Here is a 19,658-nt window from a genome sequence, read left to right on the forward strand (position 1 = left end):
CTTGTGTTCCCTCTCGCTGTCTGTCTCTGTCAAATAAATAAATAAAATCTTTAAAAAAAAAAAAAAATCCTGCCTCCGTCATTTTCTATCTGTAGCCAAGTTATTTAGCCGTCCTTTGCCTCTATGTCCTTGTCTCTAAAATGATCACCAAAAAAATTAGAACCCCGCCTGACACATGAATGTTCAATAAATATCACTTGATATTTTTATGAATCCTTTCCTCTCCCTCTCCAGTCTCTCCCCCTCCCCCAGAATTGAGTACCCTCACCATGGGTGCTCCCATGCTGGGGAGTCTCCTTCTACCATTTACTTGTTTATGTATTCCCCAGGACACACTAGCAGTTTGAGAGCAGAAACCACACTTGCCCTTAATAGCCCCAGTGTTTGACACAGTTGAATGAATCATGACCACACAGGCCATGATTAAAATCCAGGTGTTTACTAATACCAACATTAACAGAAGAGACTCAGTGAAGTTCCCATCTTGGCCAATTGGTGTGCAAGCCAAAAAAAAAAAAACAAACCAGAAGTTAAATTTGGACGCATCTCTACGAGGCCAAATTTAATTGTACTTTGTAGGTGGTTCTGTGAAGTCAGAAGAGCTTATCTGGTGCAGAGATTTCCAGAATATTCTGCAGAGCCTGGGATGTTCTTGAGAGTTGCCTCAGAGGCTCTGAGCCCTGTCCCATCTTTTACCAAAGCAAATATGCTTTGATCTATTTCATATATTGGGCTTCACATAAATTTTTGTTTAACCAAAAAGTTCAAAGTCCAAATATATTCTCTTTAAAGCAACTTAACCTCTTGTGTTATCAGGTCAGGAGGGAAATGGCTCCAGAGACAGGAATGGCTTGTTGGTGCCAACACAGACTAGAACCCAGACTTCCTGCCGACAACCCATGACTCCCAAGTACGACACGTCGTATTCATGTATTTAGACTTTGTGAGCTGTGGCCCGTTTTCAAGAACAAAATTCCTAGGTTTCAGCAGTTGGTAAATAAACCAAAGTGCTGCTTCCAAATGTTCTGAAATCTAGAATTAAGCAATGTCAAGAACAAGCTAAGGTTACTATCAAAATTTAAATAAGATATAAAAATAACTCTTTTTTTTTTTTTTAAAGATTTTATTTATTTATTCGAGACAGAGAATGAGATAGAGCATGAGAGGGTCAGAGGGAGAAGCAGACTCCCCACCGAGCAGGGAGTCCGATGCGGGACTCGATCCCGGGACTCCAGGATCATGACCTGAGCCGAAGGCAGTTGCTTAACCGACTGAGCCACCCAGGCGCCCAAAAATAACTCATTTTTTACCTGCTCTTTAATTTAGTTAACAAGGTAAAAAAAAAGAAAGGTGGGAGGGACTTGGTATTCTTGGTCAGTGTCTTTCCCCAGGCAGGGGGGTAGAGCCAGAACCGGAAGGGAGCTACGGGGAAGAGGCGCTGCCTTTCCAGCCTAAAACTGGCGCGGCTTTCCTTGTTCATGACTCCCGCCCAAAAGCTGCTCCTTGCGAAGGAAGCACTTCAGTGCCAGAGAGATGCCCCCTACGTGTAGCTCAGGTGGCTGTTTGCAGTTAATGGGACAGAAAAGCATTCCAGCAACATACGGCCTTTGAAAAAGATGTTTTACTCTTGAGTAGTTTGATGAAATTACATTTCCAGCATGATTGTGGTAAAAAGCAAATCTTGTGACCCCTCTCTCCCCTTTCTCGTGCTTCAAAGAAGCAGGCTACTCTGCTAATGGCAGCCGAGATTAGAACAGACTTATAAACCTCAAAAGCTTGAATCATTACAGCCATTAGTATCTCTCGATGAAGTCCCATTTGCAGCATCCTCGTTTTATAGAAAGGTCAATAAATGTACCAGTTTTTTGTTTTGGTCTCAGGAGTCGGAAATAAAAACAATATGCTCGTATACATAAAACAACTATGAAAAGGACAGGACCCAAAATACACCTATGTACAGAATCACAGAACTTTAGAATCCTAGAAAGGCTCTCAGAAGATCACTCAGGCCACAGTCATTTTTTACAGTTTTGATGACAGAATAAATAGGCAGTGTGGAGGTGTTCACCGCTTTGTAAAACAGCCCCTCCCATGTTTCGTAGGGCAGTTAGTGCTGAATTAATATTTTTCTTCCTCTGCCTTTTACCAGTTAGTCTCTGGAGCAGTACATAATGAGGTTCTACTCCCATTTATGACAGCCCTTCAAGTGATCCACCAAGGGAAAATCCCATATTTGTGTCCCCTTCTGTTGGGTGCCAAGTATTCTGTGAGGGAATCAAATTCATTCGTTAAAAAGAATTCACTGAATTCCTACTGTTTTGTACTGTGCTAGGTGCTAGAGATCAAAAAGTAAATGAGAGACATATTCCTGCTTTCAAGGAATTTATATTCTAGTGGCTGGAGGGTCATGAAAGCCAGAAAGAGTAGCATGCGTTGAAGTTGGAGAAGTAGGCAAGGTCCAAGTCATGTAGGGTCTTTTAGGCCATTGTAAGGAATTAAATTCTATTTTAACTACAATGGGAACAAAAGGGTTTAAAATTTGCTGAATTACATTTCATGTATATGGAGCAAAATTCAGAAGGTCCGCAGCCACCGAGTTCCCCTACCAGGAGGGCAACCATTGCTATCAACATCTTGTGTATCATTCCAGAGATACCAGACATACTCTATGCACAGACAAGTGTTTATATACACACAAATGATACCATTATACTCACTGTTATGGCCTTGCCTTCTTTATCCCCTTAGTGTATTTTGGAGTTCATTCCATTATCAGAACATATAAAATGGCATCATGCTTCTCATAGCTGCATAATACCTGCATCAGTTATCTATTGCTGCATAACAAACTTCGTGGCTGAAAACAGCACATTTCTTATCTCAAAATCTCTAGGTTGAGAGTCCACATGCAGCCTATCGGGTCCTCTGCTTTGGGGTCTCTCACAGGCTGCGGTCAAGGTGTCACTTGGAGCCGTGTTCTCATCTCAAGGTTTGACTGGGGACTGATGTGCTTTCATGCTCACACAGTTGTTGGCAGAATGCAGTTCTTTGTGGGTTGTAGAACTGATGCCCTCAGTTTCTTGCTGACTGTTGGGTAGAGGCGACCCTCAGTTGCCTGCCGTGTATGCCTCTCCATAAGGTAACTCACAACATAGCAGCAGGCCTTATCAAACTAAGCAAGGGAGAGAGTCTGCTAGCAAGACAGATGTACATTATCTTATGTGATATAATCATAGAAGTGACATCCGGTCACCTTTACCCCATTCTGTATATTGGAAGGAAGTCACATGTCCCACCCACACCGAAAGGGAGGGTATTACACTTGGCATGAGTACCAGGAGGCAGAGATAATGGGGGGCCATATTAGAGTATGTCCATTAAGGTATCCATTATATAGATGGACCATAATTTATTTAACAAGTTTCCTCTTAGTGGACCTTTAAGTTGTTTCCAGTATATTTGCTAGTGTAAATACTGCAATAAGTATTGATACTTCATTCTGCACATGTCCTAGGATTGATTGCACACATCATAGGATTAAATTTCTAGAAGTGGTTTCTGGGTTGAAAGCTAAGTGCATTTAAAATTTGGTTGGGGTGCTTGGGTGGCTCAGTTGGTTAAGCAACTGCCTTTGGCTCAGGTCATGATCCCAGTGTCCTGGGATCAAACCCCATGTTGGGCTGCCTGCTAAGCAGGGAGTCTGTTTCTCCCTCTCCCTCGGCCTGCCTCTCCCACTGCTTGTGCTCTTTCTCTCTCTCTCTCAAATAAATAAATAAAATCTTTGAAAAATAAAAAATAAAATTTGGTTGATTGCAACGACGTGGATAGAACTAGAGGATATTATGCTAAGCGAAATAAGTCAATCAGAGAAAGACAAATACCATATGATCTCATTCATATGTGGAATTTAAGAAACGAAACAGCATAGCAGAAGGATAGCATAGGCAAAGGGAGGGAAAAATAACACAAGATGAAATCAGAGAGGGACACAAACCAAAAGAGACTCTTAACAATAGGAAACAAACTGAGGGTTGCTGGAGGGAAGAAGGGTGGGGGGATGAGGTAGCTGGGTGATGGGCGTTAAGGAGGGCACATGATGTGATGAACACTGGATGTTATATACAACTGATGAATCACTGAACTCTACCTCTGAAACTAGTAATACACTATATGTTAATTAATTGACTGTAAATAAAATAAAATGTAAATAAATAAATTAAATTTGGTTGAATATTTGTTGTTGCCAAATTAGTCATAAAAAGCATACCACCTGGGGATACCTGGCTGGCTCAGCTGGTACAGCATGCAATTCTTGATCTCAGGATCGTGAGTTCAAACCCCATGTTGGGCATAGAGCAACTTAAAAAAGAAAAAAAGAAAGAAAAGAAAAATTGTGCCAGTTCATGTTCCACAGGCAATGCATGAGGATGGTGGCTTCCCCCACAAACTTGCCAACTTCGTGTATCATCAATCATTTGATCTTTGCCAATGATGTCTGAGTCATTTTCTCTCTTTTTTTTTTAAAGATTTTATTTATTTATTTGACAGAGAGAGACATAGCGAGAGCAGGAACACAAGCAGGGGGAGTGGGAGAGGGAGAAGCAGGCCTCCCGCAGAGCAGGGAGCCCATTGTGGGGCTCGATCCCAGGACCCTGGGATCATGACCTGAGCCGAAGGCAGACGCCTAACGACTGAGCCACCCAGGCGCCCATCTGAGTCATTTTCATTTGCAGTTCTCTTACTGGAGAGATTCGAATCTTTTCACATGTTTAAGAGCCATTTGTATTTTCTCTTCTGAAAACTATATTCTTTGCCACTTTTCCTATTAGATTTTTTACTTTTTCAGGGCTCAGTTGGTTGAGTGTCTGTCTTCGGCTGGGGTCGTGATCCTGGGGTCCTGGGATCGAGCTCCACATTGGGCTCCCTGCTCTGCGGGAGGCCTGCTTCTCCCTCTCCCACTCCCCCTGCTTGGGTTCCTGCTTTCACTCTCTCTGTCTGTCAAATAAATAAATAAAATCTTTAAAAAAAAAAAATGGTTAAGATGGTAAATTTAATGTTATGTATTTTTTACCATAATGAAAAGCTAAAATTTTATTTTAGCAATATAAATTTATTATTACATTAAAGATACCATAAATCCAAAAGTGTGTAAAATGCATATGTAAAGTTAAAAATAATAAAATGTACACCCATATACCCATGACACAGCTTAGAAAGAGAATAGTATTAATATCTTAAAGGCCTTCTATGTGCTTTTCCTTCCCCAGAGATAACTATTCTGAACATCTATGTTAATCCTTCTCTTGCTTTTCCTTCCAGTTTTACCACTAATATGTGTATCTCTAACCAATGTATTTTTGCTTAATATTGAACTTTATATAAATGTAATTATATATTCCCCTGTTGTTCCTTTATCGGTCGTTCGCTTTTTTAACATGACTCTCTTTTTTGAGATTCATCATACTAATGCATACATACACCTTTCTATGAAAATACCACAATTTATTTTCTGTTCCGTTCTTAATGGACATTTAAGATGTTTCCAGTTTGGGGGGCACCTGGGTGGCTCAGTTGGTTAAGCGACTGCCTTCGGCTCAGGTCATGATCCTGGAGTCCCAGGATCGAGTCCCGCATCAGACTCCCCACTTGGCGGGGAGTCTGCTTCTTCCTCTGACCCTCCCCCCTCTCATGAGCTCTCTCTCTCTCTCATTCTGTCTCAAATAAATAAATAAAATCTTTAAAAAAAAAAAATGTTTCCAGTTTGGGAGTATTACAAATGGCTAGTCCTCCTGTGAATATTCTTGTACATCTCCTAATCCTGGTACATGTATGCAAAAGTTTCTCTGGACACTAGAGTATAGGCTTAGAGTATAGACTTTCAAGGAATTGAGAACAATCTAAATATCCAACAAAAAGGTAATGATTAAATAAAATATGACAGGGGCGCCTGGGTGGCTCAGTCGTTAAGCGTCTGCCTTCGGCTCGGGTCATGATCCCAGGGTCCTGGGACCAAGCCCCACATCGGGCTCCCTGCTCAGCAGGGAGTCTGCTTCTCCCTCTCCTACTCCCCCTGCTTGTGTTCCTGTTCTCGCTGTCTCTCTCTGTCATATAAATAAATAAAATCTTTAATAAATAAATAAATAAATAAATAAATATGACATATTTATGTGATGGAATATTATACAGTAGTCAAAAGGAATAAATCATTACATTGAAAGATAAAAGTGAGAGAATAGAGGCACAATGAATTATACTATTCAGGTAAAAAGAAATTAAAAACACACATGACACAATACTAAATATATATAAAAATATAAAAAATGAATGGGAAGTATATACACTAAACTCATTATAATGGTTCTCTGGGAAAGAAAGGAAAGGGGAATTCAGCTATATCTACAGTGTTTTATTTCCTTTTAAAAAAAGGTTAAAATAAATATGACAAGGGGCACCTGGGTGGCTCAGTGGGTTAAACGTCTACCTTCGGCTCAGGTCATGATCCCCAGGTCCCACGATCAAGCCCTGCATCAGGCTCCCTGCTCCTCGGGGAGTCTGCTTCTCCCTCTTCCATTCCCACTGCTTGTGCCTTCTCTCTGTCAAATAAATAAATAAATCTTTAAAAAAATAAAATAAATATGACAAAATATTAATGGTTGTTAATTCGAGGTGATAAAATATGGGTATTTGTTATCTTGTTCTTTGTAATTTTTTTAAGTTTTGTTTAAAAAAAAAAAAGTCCCAAATTGGACTCAGAAGAATGTGGGGGAGAAGAATGTGTAAACAGCATTTAAATATTTTTAAGTGTTCGCCTAAGAGTTCATCTAGTATTCAAAATAATCTCTTTTTTTTTAATTTTTTATTATTCTTATGTTAATTCCCATACATTACATCATTAGTTTTAGATGAGGTGTTCCATGATTCATTGTTTGTGCATAACACCCAGTGCTCCATGCAGAATGTGCCCTCCTCAATACCCACCACCAGGCTAACCCATCCTCCCACCCCCCTCCCCTCTAGAACCCTGTTTGTTTTTCAGAGTCCATCGTCTCTCATGGTTCGTCTACCCCTCTGATTTCCCCCGCTTCATTCTTCCCCTCCCGCTACCTTCTTCTTCTTCTTTTTTTTTTCTTAACATATATTGCATTATTTGTTTCAGAGGTACAGATCTGAGATTCAACAGTCTTGCACAATTCACAGCGCTTACCAGAGCACATACCCTCCCCAGTGTCTATCACCCAGTCACCCCATCCCTCCCACCCCACCCCCCACTCCAACAACCCTCAGTTTGATTCCTGCGATTAAGAATTCCTCATATCAGTGAGATCATATGATACATGTCTTTCTCTGTTTGACTTATTTCGCTTACTGTGGAAAATTTTTAGTGGTTTTCCTTCTTTTGATGTAATTTTAAAATAAACACTGTGGGGTTTTTGTTTTGTTTTTTATTGCAGAACAGCTTTTTTATATGTTATACTATTTCCATAGGACAGATTCCCAGCCCTGTAATTACTGGATCAAAGAATGTGAAACTTCAAAACATTTGCTGCGCTCCAGGAAACTCCCAATATACATTACTTCAGGAAATCCTAACTTGAAATATTATAGATCTGGGAGTGCATTTTATAGGCACAAAAGGTCCATCCTTTAACCACTCTCTCTCTCTCTCTTAATATTTTTTTGAAGATTTTATTTATTTATTCATAAGACACAGAGAGAGGGGCAGAGGGAGAAGCAGGCTCCCCGCTGAGCAGGGAGCCCCCATGTGGGACTCAAACCCAGGACTCTGGGATCATGACCTGAGCGGAAGGCAGATGCTTGACCATCTGAGCCATCCAAGCACCCTTTTTAAAATATTTTATTTATTTACTTGACAGAGAGAGAGCACAAGCAGGGAGAACAGCAGAGGGGGAGGGAGAAGCAGGCTCCCCGCTGAGCAGGGAGCCCCACTGGGGGCTTGATCCCAGGACCCTGAGATCATGACCCAAGCTGAAGGCACACGCTTAACCGGCTGAGCCAACCGGCTGAGCCATCCAGCGGGCTCCTCCCCCCCATCCTTTAACCTCTCTTAACTGATATTTAATTCTACTACTTTGGAGCTCAATACCTTTCATACATATACCTTTGCATTAACCTCTGGTTTGATCAGCATTCATCCAGGTAAAATGTTGATCTCACTAATAAACACATCTTCACACAAATCAGAAAGGGTTTTCTAAAGAGAGCCGTTCAAATATAGAAGCTCCTCATTACTGGAGGCAGGTAAGCAAAGACTGGACAGTTACTTGGCAGAAAATTATAAATTCCTTCTTTCTTTCATTCCTCAAACCTTTAGGTTACAGCTTTTCCTTCTGCCACGTGCGAGGACCTGAAGACCCAGAGGTGAAACATTTTAGGGTGCTGCCATCCAGGCTAAATATCAAGAATTTGGCTAAATGGTCAGGTCCTGGTGTCCGCTGAATTCTTTGTTGCTGGCTGGCCCCTAATTTTAGGTTCTGGAAGGTGTGCCTGTGAACGATGGGAAACCCAGGAAATGCAAACTAGCTTTTATGAGATTTCGATTAATTGCGTTTCTTAGAACAATCTATCAAGCCTACCTGTGGGTGCTGGATACAGAGAGAAATTCTGGAAGAAGGACCATTCAGCGTCAGGGGAGGGAGAGGCAATTCCTGGTGGGGTAGGTTGAGCGAAAAAAAGCAGTATCTACTAGTTTTCTTCCAGTTTTGCTCAATTCGTGTACCCGCGACCCCACGGCATCAAGCCCCCAAACCCTACCTGCCAGGATTAGCGGGGGCAGGAGCTGGAGCAGGGTGGGCCATTTAGTATCCCGGAACCTCGTGCGCGGGGTCCCGGCAGCAGCGTGCTGCGGGAAGTGTTTGCGCTGTGCACCGCCCTGCGCCATGCCCTTCAACGGCGTTCTCGGAGGAGAAAGCTCGCGGCGTGCGCCCAGGCGGTGGTCCTGGTGGTTTTCTTTGTAATTGGCGGTCCGAGGCCAGGCCTCAAGCGGGAACGGCGTCACCATGATGAGCGGAAGGCCGGGCCGAGTGCCCTTACGGTTCTTGCCGGATGAGGCCCGGAGCCTTCCCCCGCCCAAGCTGACCGACCCGCGGCTCGCCTACATCGGCTTCTTGGGCTACTGTTCCGGCCTGCTTGATAACGCGATCCGGCGGAGGCCGGTGGTGTCTGCGGGTGAGGGCTGCGCCGGCTGGGTCGGCTGGGAGGAGAGGGCGTCGCGGGGCTGCGGCCGGTTCCCCCAAAGGCTGTCCAAGGTGCTTTCGTTTTTCCGGGCCTTTTCACTAGCAGGCCCCGCCTCGCCTCCCTGGGGCATCTGCGTCCCGTGAGCTCTTCAGAACCCGGTAGGGCCAAAGTGTCATTTGGCACTTCAGGAAACTGAGGTCATTGAAACCCACGAACCCACAAGTGAGTCTGTGAAGGACCCGGGACCGGACTGCCGGCTCCTCTCTCGGTTCGCGCTGTGGTGTGTGCAAAAATGAGCGTATAATCTGTGCCATGCACTGCTGACATTACGTGCATTGTAGTCTTTATCCTCAAAATCCTTTTTGGGGAATGAAGAAACAGAGATTTAGAGGGGTTAACGCATCTTGCCCAAGGTCATACGGCTATGAAGTAGCAAGCCTGTTTTTAGACCTCACATACATATTCAAAGTCAGTGCTTCTCAAACTTAACTGCATACTAATAACCTGGGGATCTTGTTAAAATGTGGATTCTGATTCACAAGGTCTGGGAAGAAGCCTGCTGTTAACAAGCTCCCAGATACTGCTGGTCTGGGGACCCCCCTCCCCCGCTTTGAGTAGGAGAGGCTGAATCTCTGGGCTGTATTCATTCTAATCTATCTATCTATCCGTTCATTTATTATTTACTTATTTAAGAGAGAGCACGAGCGGGGAGGAGAGGGAGAAGCAGGCTCCCTGTTCAGTGGAGAGGCAGGGCTGGATCCCACAACCCCAGGATCATGACCTGAGCTGAAGGCAGCAGAGGTTTAACCGACTGAGCCACCCAGGTGCCCCTGGGCTGTATTTTCTAGTAGTGTGTCAGTGGTCTTCTGTCAGATACTAGCTGACATGGTAGCTGTGCTAAGGGCAATGGATTTCCAAAGGGAGAACAGGAGGGAAGCTTTGGAAGAGGTGTCTTTGAACTTAGCTTTGATTTATCAGGCAAATACTAGGAGAGAGCCTTCCAAGCCCATGGGAGGCTAGTGGAAGTAAATGGAGACAAGGGCCTCTGAGCCTAGAAGAGTTTCATGATTGAGTGTGCAGGGTAGGGTGATAAGGCTAAGGAGGAGATTTAGGTAGATAATGGCAATTTATTCTCTAGGCAGACAGGAAACCTTTTTAGCTTTTGAGAGTTGTTGGGGGGGGGTGGTGCAGAGTGGAGAGATGCAGTAATCAGGCATTGTGTTTTTTGTTTGTATTTTTTAAGTAGGCTCCATGCCCAGTGTGGGGCTTGAACTCACCTTGAGATCAAGAGTCAGATGCTCTACCGACTGGTCCAGCTGGGCACCCCCAGGCCTTGTGTTTTATTTTTTATTTATTTATTTTTAGAGAGAGAGCAACCTCCGAGATCATGACCTGAGCTGAAATCAAGTATCAGACACTTAACTGATTGAGCCACCCAGGTACCCCTGGGCCTTGTGTTTTATTTTTTTAAAGATTTTATTTATCCACTTGTCAGAGAGAGAGAGACCACACAAGCAGGGGGAGCAACAGGCAGAGGGAGAAGCAGGCTCCCCACTGAGCAAGGAGGCCAACGCAGGACTCGATCCCAGGACCCTGGGATCATGACCCCAGCCGAAAGCAGATGCTTAACCGACTGAGCCACCCAGGCGCCACTGGGGGCCTTATGTTTTAAAAGGAAGGTCAACTTGGGGTGCCTGGGTGGCTGCTCAGATCATGATCTCAGGGTTGTGAGATTGAGCCCCACGCCCGGCTCCCTGCCCAGTGAGGAATCTGCTTGAGATTCTCTCTCCCTCTGTTGTGTCTCCCCCCCATCCCGCTCTCGCACACGCGTGCTCTCTCTCTCTCTCTCAAATAAATAAATCTTAAAAAGGGGGGGGTCAACTTTGTCAATGCAAAGCACTGATTGGAGCCAAGGTGCTCAGTTAAGAAGAAAACTAATACAGTGGTTCGGGCAACCAAGAATCACCTCACTTGTGCCTCTTTTTGCCACCTTCCAGCTCTGTGTCATGCCTGAAGGCCAGCTCCCAGCTCACCAAATCTCAGCATTTCCAGTGCTCAAATAGTGTTGAAATCCCATCTCCCTTGGATATGACCCCTCTCCACAGAAAGGAGTGATCTGTGTCTATTTCTGTCTTTAGGAAGATGAGGTTTTCTTCCTTTTCATCACCACTCCACATTTCCCCAAGCCTGTCGTTTGTTGTAAGGAAAGAACTCCACTTTGGAACTAAATGGCCTTGCTCCACTGTCTCCTATCTGTGTCGGCTTGGGCAAGTTACTTGGTCAAGCCGTTCAGAGGCAAAAAGTATCTTCATCTCTAAAATGAGTAACTGGGGCGCTTGGGTGGCACAGTTGGTTAAGCATCTGACTCTTGGTTTTGGCTCAGGTCGTGATATTGGGGTTGTGACCTCAGGGTTGTGAGATGGAGTGCCTTGTGGGGCGGAGTCTTCTCAAGACTCTCACCCTCTGCCCTCCATCTCCCCCACCCGTGCTCACTTGCTTGCTCTGTCTTGCTCTTGGTCTCTAAATAAATCTCTTTTTTTTTAATTAACATATAATGTATTTGTTTCAGGGGTATAGGTCTGTGATTCATCAGTCTTACAAAATTCAGTGCTCATCATAGCACATACCCTCCCCAATGTCCATCACCCAGCCACCCCATCCCTCCCACCCCCCTCCACTCCAGCAACCCTCAGTTTGTTTCCTGAGATTAAGAGTCTCTTATGGTTTGTCTCCCTCTCTGGTTTTATCTTGTTTTCATTTTTCCCTCCCTTCCCCCATGATCCTCTGTCTTATTTCTCAAATTCCTCGTATCAGTGAGATATGATAACTGTCTTTCTCTGATTGACTTATTTCACTTAGCATAATACCTTCTAGTTCCATCCACGGCATTGCAAATGGCAAGATTTTGGGGGTTTTGATGGCTGCATAATATTCCATTGTATATATATACCACATCCTCTTTATCCGTTCATCTATTTTTATATATATATATATATATATATTTTTTTTTTTTTTTTTTTTCCCCGTTCATCTATTGATGGACATCTGGGCTCTTCCCATAGTATGGCTATTGTGGACATTGCTGCTATAAACATTGAGGTGCATGTGCCCCTTCAGATCACTACATTTGTATCTTTGGGGTAAATACCCAGTAGTGCAATTGCTGGGTCGTAGGGTAGCTCTATTTTCAACTTTTTGAGGAACCTCCATACTGTTTTCAAGAGTGGCTGCACCATGGGGCGCCTGGGTGGCTCAGTTGGTTAAGCAACTGCCTTCAGCTCAGGTCATGATCCTGGAGTCCCGGGATTGAGTCCCACATCGGGCTCCCTGCTCGGCAGGGAGTCTGCTTCTCCCTCTGACCCTCCTCCCTCTCATGTTCTCTGTCTCTCATTCTCTCTCTCTCAAATAAATAAATAAAATCTTTAAAAAAAAGAGTGGCTGCACCAGCTTGCATTCCCACCAGCAGTGTAAGAGGGTTCCCCTTTCTCTGCATCCTCGCCAACATCTGTCATTTCCTGACTTGTTAATTTTAGCCATTCTGACTGGTGTGCGGTGGTATCTCATTAAGGTTTTGATTTCTATTTCCCTGATGCTGAGTGATGTTGAGCACTTTTTCATGTGTCTGTTTGCCATCAAATAAATAAATCTTTAAAAAAAATGAGAATAATTAGTCTTTGCATATTTGTTGTGAGACTTAAGTGAGATTCTATAGATAAAATGCCTGGCACACAGAAGGTGCTGGACAAAGTTTCCATTTCTTAGCTGTTGTTATGCAAACAGTTTACAATATGTTTGTTCAACATTTACTGAGCTCTTTTCTCTGTGCCAGGCAGTATTACATACCAGGTATATGGGGTGAAGAATACCATCCCTGACCTTGAAGAGCTCTTAGTCGAGTCAGAGAGACAAGTAAACAGTCCATTATGGGTCTAAGTATGACAGAGAATGTATTTTCATAGAAGTAGGTGAGCAGTGAGCACTTTGGGAGCACAAAGGAGGTTCAGGTTGAATCGAGACTGTTCCAGAGGAAGAGCATAGTCAAGCGCACATGATTTTAGGTTTGACACCACCTCTATCCTACTAGCCATTTGATTCTGGGGAAGTTATTTATCTCCATGAGTGTTCGTTTCCTTCTCTATGAAATAGGGATGCTATCTCCCTCCGTGTGTTTGTGCGAACTGAATGAGATGATGTATAAAGCCCTTAATCTAGGGCTAGGGGCCGGAGTTCCTGAGTTCCCTGGGTGTCCCTAAGTTGCTGTGGAAAAGTTAGGTTTTGGTATGGTATCTAAATGTAGTCCACAAAATTAAATATATTTATTGATTTCTAGGTTTTTTTTATTGATTTCTAGTTTAATATATCAGTAATTTATGGTGTTCTGCAAAGAGCACCATGGCTTCCAAGTTTAGAGTCACTTAATAAAGAAAGGGAAAATGATTGTGGAGGGGTTGTGGATGTGGTGGGAGGGAGACCACCACTGAGAGGTAGGTAAGCGGTTAGGGAAAGGCGGACAAGGTAAGAGGCCACACCATGCCTTTAGGGCTGGGACACTGACATCATCATCTGAAACATTCAGGAAGTCTTCTGTGAGGGATATGGGTAAGCACAGAGAGTCTGGGTCTTTGTGTAGTCCAGTGGCACACAGTAGAACCCAGCACACTTTGGTTTGCTGTATTGCAGGTGGCCCATTAGGGGAACCAATGGCTGTTAGGGGTAAAGGAGAATGCAAAAGAGTCTGGGCCCTGTCCAGTCCCAGATCATAGTAATATTTTGCGTTTTTATTGTTTTACACATTTTTCCAAAATATTTTTACACGTATTTTCTTTTGGTTTACGTAACACTGCTGTAAGAATGATATGATAGGTATTCTTTGTTTAAAGGTAGTAAATTGACTTGCCCAAGGCCATTTATCCATTTATTAAAATTTATTAAGTGCTATCTGTGTTCTGATACACAAAGATGAATTAAGCATTGGCTTTGCGTGGTAATAGATGGAAATAATTTCTATAGCAGTTTACATATTAATTGAGAAGCATTCATTCTGTTAACCCCATTAAGGAAGGTTCTGGGAAGACTTTTTTTTTTTTTTAAGATTTTATTTATTTATTTGAGAGAGAGAATGAGAGAGAGAGAGAGAGCACATGAGAGGGGGGAGGGTCAGAGGGAGAAGCAGGCTCCCCGCCGAGCAGGGAGCCCGATGTGGGACTCGATCCCGGGACTCCAAGATCATGACCTGAGCCGAAGGCAGTCGCTCAACCAACTGAGCCACCCAGGCGCCCTCTGGGAAGACTTCTTAGCAGAGGTGATGTCTGAATTGAATCTTGAGGAGGTCTCTGGGCAGAGACATAACTGGTGGGTGGCATAAAAAAGCATGAAGGAGTCTAATTTGCATGAGGAATTAAAAGTAGTTCAGCATTGCTGGAGCACAATGTGCATATCGGGGTAGTGTCAGATGAAGATGAAGAGTCAGGTCATGAAGGGCCTGGGAGGTCATTATCTAACATCTTGGTCTCCTATTGGGTATATTTGAAGAACAAGGGGCTGACAAGCTAGGTTTGTATTTTAGTAAAAATTCCTCTAGTGACAGGGTAAAGGCTGGGATAAGTGAAATGGAAAATGAGATGGAAGAGAGAGCAGTTAGTGTGAGTGAGAGATGAGTTCCCTGAAGTGAGGCAAGGAAATATTTATAAGGACTTGACAGGACTCAGTGACTGGATGGGGGGGATGAGGGTAAAAAAAAAAAAGGATGATTACTGTATTTATTTCCCAGGACTTGACTTCCTGTGTGAATGGTCTTATCATTCTCTGAATTAAGAAGAGGTATGAATAGGAAGAAAGGAAGTTCATTTGGGGGGTATTCAGGGGAACATACATGTCAAACATTTGGATATATCTGTTATTCAGCATGGCTGTCTAAGTTGAACACACTTGCAGGTCACCGGTAAATGGACGGAAGATAAAACTATAGGAATAAATGAGTTCTTCAAAAGAATACGTGTGGGATAAGAAGAGCGCTGGGGAAAGAATTCTGGGGCATAGCTAGAAAATCAAACTTGTCCGCTCCTCCTGGGCCTCATGATCCCTTTAGCTAGCAGTCCTGCCCCTGTCATCGGTCAGAGCTCCTCTGGAATCTGCAAGGGAGTGAGCTTCCATGTGGTCGGAGCCTGCCTTCTGCTTGGGCCCCATGCATCAGGCTGGTGTGCACTTAATCTGCCTCTGCCCCCCTCCCCCCAAGAGCACATCTGAATCCAGCCCCCTGAGGAGGGGCCTGTCCTGGCTCCAGGGGCCCACATGCCACTGTGCTCCAACCCCCACCCCATCTCTGCCTGGGCGTCCCTTGCCCGGGCCTTGGGTTCCCAGCCCAGGGCTGAGCCCCCAGACGGCGCCATGCGAGACCCTTGGCCTGCCGCACCACCCAGACCAGAGTGCCTGGATGCCCCCCACTCCCACTCGACATGGTTCGCACACACTGGTCTCTGGGCCGTTCAGGGGATGCCCTTTGTGGACATGCAGAATTTCTATGAATATAGTTTTTTGTAAACATTTTGTAACAATTTGGGTTCCATAGGAACTGTGTTACTTGCCAGTCATTCTAGGCTGATGTAAATAACTTTCCAAACAAATCTGATTATTTTCCTTTTTAAGACACTGTGATATATCAAAGTGCACAGTTTGCTGTATGAAGTAATATGGTTTCAAATGTTAAATAAATGTTTCTAGGGAAAAAAAAAAATCAAACTTGTAGTTAGCCTTTTTAAAAAGATGCTTCTCTGTATAAAGTTCAGACCTTTGGATCTCCCCTTCAGAATTTAAATTTTGGCTTTCCCTAGATCACATGACTTGATCCTCCCCAGTCTCATTATTATAGGATGATTTTTTTAATATAGTTTTTGAATAGGTAATTCATACACATGGTACAAAGTTTAGAAGTTAAAAAGAGAATTGATTTTTTGTAGAGTAGCTGGCTGCTTTGGTAACCAATAAATATGCCAATATAAATTGGTATATGGAGACAAACCAAATTGCTTTTCAAGCATAGTAAAGGACTTCATCTCTGTCACATCACATCCTGAACAGGTCCTGGAATACAAGTTAGTTTAGGTTTTCAGGATTTTGTAGTAATCCAACTTTTCTCCTGAGGAAATTTATAAAACCTGAATTTAAAAAAATCTTGGGTTCCATTAATAGTTATGTTTGTAGATTTAATGTTGCTTTTCATAATTGCCAGATTTCTTTAGGAAGATATATCAAGGTCAAGGCTGTTTTTTCAAAAGAGCTATGTAGAAGAGCCTTTTTTTTTTTTTTTCAAAGAATGATAGAAGAAATAACAATAAATTGTATGTCTGAACTGCAGAACTGATTTTAAATATACACTGACTGATTTTTGCTTTCTTTGGGATTTGTCATTTGAATTTTAGGTTTGCATCGCCAGCTCCTATATGTTACTTCCTTTGTCTTTATTGGATATTATCTTTTAAAACGCCAAGACTATATGTATGCTGTGAAGGACCATGATATGTTTGCTTATGTAAAATCACATCCAGAGGATTTTCCTGAAAAAGGTATTTCAAGTTAACTGTAGCGAACCTCTTTCTTTTAATTTTTTAAAATTTTAATTTATTTATTTTAAGATTTTATTTATTTATTTGTCAGCACACAAGCGGGAGGAGCAGCAGCAGAGGGAGAAGAGGGAGAAATGGGCTTCCTGCCACACAGGGAGCCCGATGCGGGACTCGATCCCAGGACCCTGGGATCCTGACCTGAGCCGAAGGCAGACACTTAACCAACTGAGCCACCCAAGCGTCCCTTTTTTTTTTTTTTAAAGTGTTTATGTATTTATTTGAGAGAGAATGAGAGAGCGAGCACAAGGGTGGAGAGGGAGAAAGGGAGAGGGAGAAGGAGAGAAGCAGATTCCCCGCTGAGCACAGGGCCCAATGTGGGGCTCAATCCCAGGACCCTGAGATCATGACCTGAGCTGAAATCAGGAGTCAGGCTTAACTGACTGAGCCACCGAGGCGCTCCTCATTAATCTTACAGCTGCCTGTGGCTTCAGGTACCTTCAATATTCTGGGGCTCCCTATCTTTGCCTATCAACTAGAATTCTCTTGAATTTGTATATCCAGTTTCTGGCCGAGTACCTCTGTGTCCATCAGTCAGCAAACAGAATTTATGTACCCTCTGCCTGTGCAGACTTCCTGTTCTGTGTTCTGCTCCGGAGAGTGGCACTACTATCCACCTCGCTCCTCCAGCCAGAAGCCCGGGAAGCATCTTCCAGTCTTTCTTTGAATTCTCATTCATCTTCAAGTCTTGCTGTTCTACTTCCTAAGTATTTTTCAATTCTAAACCTCCACTGCCACTCCCCCGGTCCATGCCCTGATAATCTCTTGCTTTTGCAGTAGCCTTCATTTCACCTCTGCCTTCAACCTTACTGAAGATCAGGTCTCTGGATAAATGTGGATATGCCTAAAAGGGATTGCTTACAGTAGCTGCCCATTGCCTTTAGGATAAAATCCAGACTCTGAGGAGGGCTTACTTCCCCAGGCTGAGCTAATTGTCTGCTAGAAGGACTTTGCCCATGCCTTTTATCCAGCACGTGACATGCACGTGTCTGTTCCCTCACTAGACTATAAATTCATCTTTGTTTCCCCAGCCTCCAGTACAGAGCCTCTGCTAGTAAGCAATAAATAATAGCTGACCTGATCTACACAGAACCCTGCATTTGGGGCGCCTGGGTGGCTCAGTCGGTAAGCGTCTGCCTTGGGCTCAGGTCATGAACCCAGAGTCCTGGAATCAAGCCCCACGTCGGGTTCCCTCCTAAGTGGGGAGCCTGCTTCTCCCTCTCCTCCCTGTTCATGCTCTCTTGCTATCTCTGTCGCTGTCTCTCTCAAATAAATAAAATTTTTAAAAAGTAAAAGACTTAAAAAAAAAAAAACCTGCCTCATGAAACACTGTGTCCTGAACTTGCTGTGTATCACTTTGTACACCCTGTACCTTCTTTTTTTTTTTTAAAGATTTTATTTATTTATTTGACAGAGAGAGAGACACAGCAAAGAGGGAACACAAGCAGGGGGAGCGGGAGAGGGAGAAGCAGGCTTCCCACTGAGCGAGGAGCCTGATTTGCGGGGCTCTATCCCAGGACTCTGGGATCATGACCTGAGCCAAAGGCAGACGCTTAACGACTGAGCCACCCAGGCGCCCCCACCGTGTACCTTCTTGATCCTCCCCTTGTTCCATCTTTACCTGTCCACTGAGCGAATTCCAGATTGAGAGTCATACCATCTTAAAGAAGCCCTGGCCCAGCGACAAACAGGAATTTCCTCAGCACACTCTACTTACTGCTCTTCAACTATAAATTTGATTGTACTATAACTCTTTTATTGTTTGTATTTTACATATATACACATAATACAGATGTGCATACATGTGAGTGAGTGAATGAATGAATGCAGAAAATTTTTGAACTTGTAAATATATAGATTTTAAATAGATTTTCCTATTCATATAAATGTAATATTAAGCATTTAAGTTTCATTATACGGAATGATGGTCTCTAAGGTCCTGTTTAGCTCTAAAATTTTATTATTTAATAGCCTTCAGTCACATATGTGATGTTTATGGTGGATCAAAAAGGTACAGCTTTTTTTTTTTTTTTTACCAACGAAGAGTTCAAAGACTAAGTACAAAGCCATGAATACTGGATGTATCAGAGACGGGGAATACTCAAAACTGCTGGGTGTTAGAGTTGGAATCTTGGGAATATTGATTCCTAAGAGTGAGACCCAGTGGCTGAGCGGTCCTCAGTCCCCGGCCTCCGGCTTCTAGCCTCCTCTGTACACAGGCTCCCTCTGTCGGCACGAGCTCGAGTCGCCTCACAGCCTTATTCAGTCTCTGAGCGGTAGATGAGTGGCAGGTGTGCCAGCAGCCTCCTGCACTGACAGCAGGGATCTGGGGCTTGACCACCTTGACTCCCAGCCCTCCCAGCTGACCTGTGCCCCTCCCTGTTCATTCCTTCCTTTACCCCTTCAGCCAGGACCCCCGGCAGCACTTTGCCCCTCCAAGCAGCCATCTGGATGGATGTCACCACAGATTCTTTCAAAGTTATCCTTCATCCGGTGAAACGGAATGTCTCAGTGGTTGCCAAACTATGGTTGAGGACAAGAACATAAGGAAATTCTTAGGAGTTTATGTCTATAAAAATATTAAGTGTTAATTTTTCTTTAGGAAATATGATTTCTGAAACATAATTTAAAAATAAATTTTTTGTGATCTTTCCCTTTATAGAAAAGAAAACTTACGGTGAATTTCTTGAAGAATTCCATCCAGTGCGTTGAAGTCTCCAAAATGCTTACTTTGGTTTCACAGATAGCAGTTATTTCTGAATTTTGTGGAACATGTTTCCATGATATCTGAAGTTTATGTTAACCTGTATGTTAACACCTTATGATTAAAATGGTCATCATGAA

At 43.4% G+C, this 19,658-nt stretch overlaps 1 protein-coding gene and 1 long non-coding RNA gene across 6 annotated transcripts in view; one reads left to right on the forward strand and one right to left on the reverse strand.

Moving 5' to 3' along the window:
- The window catches only part of LOC129046362 (uncharacterized), a 31,312-nt gene extending 22,400 nt beyond the window's left edge, over nt 1-8,912 (reverse strand). For 2 of the 5 annotated variants that reach the window (XR_010406964.1, XR_010406962.1), the window contains exons 1-3: nt 8,773-8,912; nt 6,482-6,593; nt 4,271-4,359 (exon numbers count right to left, since the gene is read on the reverse strand). This is a non-coding gene — a long non-coding RNA (uncharacterized LOC129046362). Of the gene's footprint in view, nt 1-67; nt 3,088-4,270; nt 4,360-6,481; nt 6,594-8,772 lie in introns of those variants that run through there. The other 3 variants (XR_010406963.1, XR_010406961.1, XR_010406965.1) reach the window with 3 other exon arrangements.
- On the forward strand, nt 8,816-19,658 carry NDUFC2 (NADH:ubiquinone oxidoreductase subunit C2). Its single transcript, XM_064576866.1, has 3 exons — nt 8,816-9,186; nt 16,614-16,757; nt 19,477-19,658. The coding sequence occupies exons 1-3, from the start codon at nt 9,018-9,020 to the stop codon at nt 19,524-19,526; spliced, it is 363 nt and encodes a 120-aa protein (XP_064432936.1). The 5' UTR covers nt 8,816-9,017; the 3' UTR covers nt 19,527-19,658.

This window comes from Mirounga angustirostris, unplaced genomic scaffold (genome assembly GCF_029215605.1).
Source record: "Mirounga angustirostris isolate CCGP_5_RB_7025 unplaced genomic scaffold, mMirAng1.0.hap1 SCAF_13, whole genome shotgun sequence".
NCBI classification, from domain to species: domain Eukaryota; kingdom Metazoa; phylum Chordata; class Mammalia; order Carnivora; family Phocidae; genus Mirounga; species Mirounga angustirostris.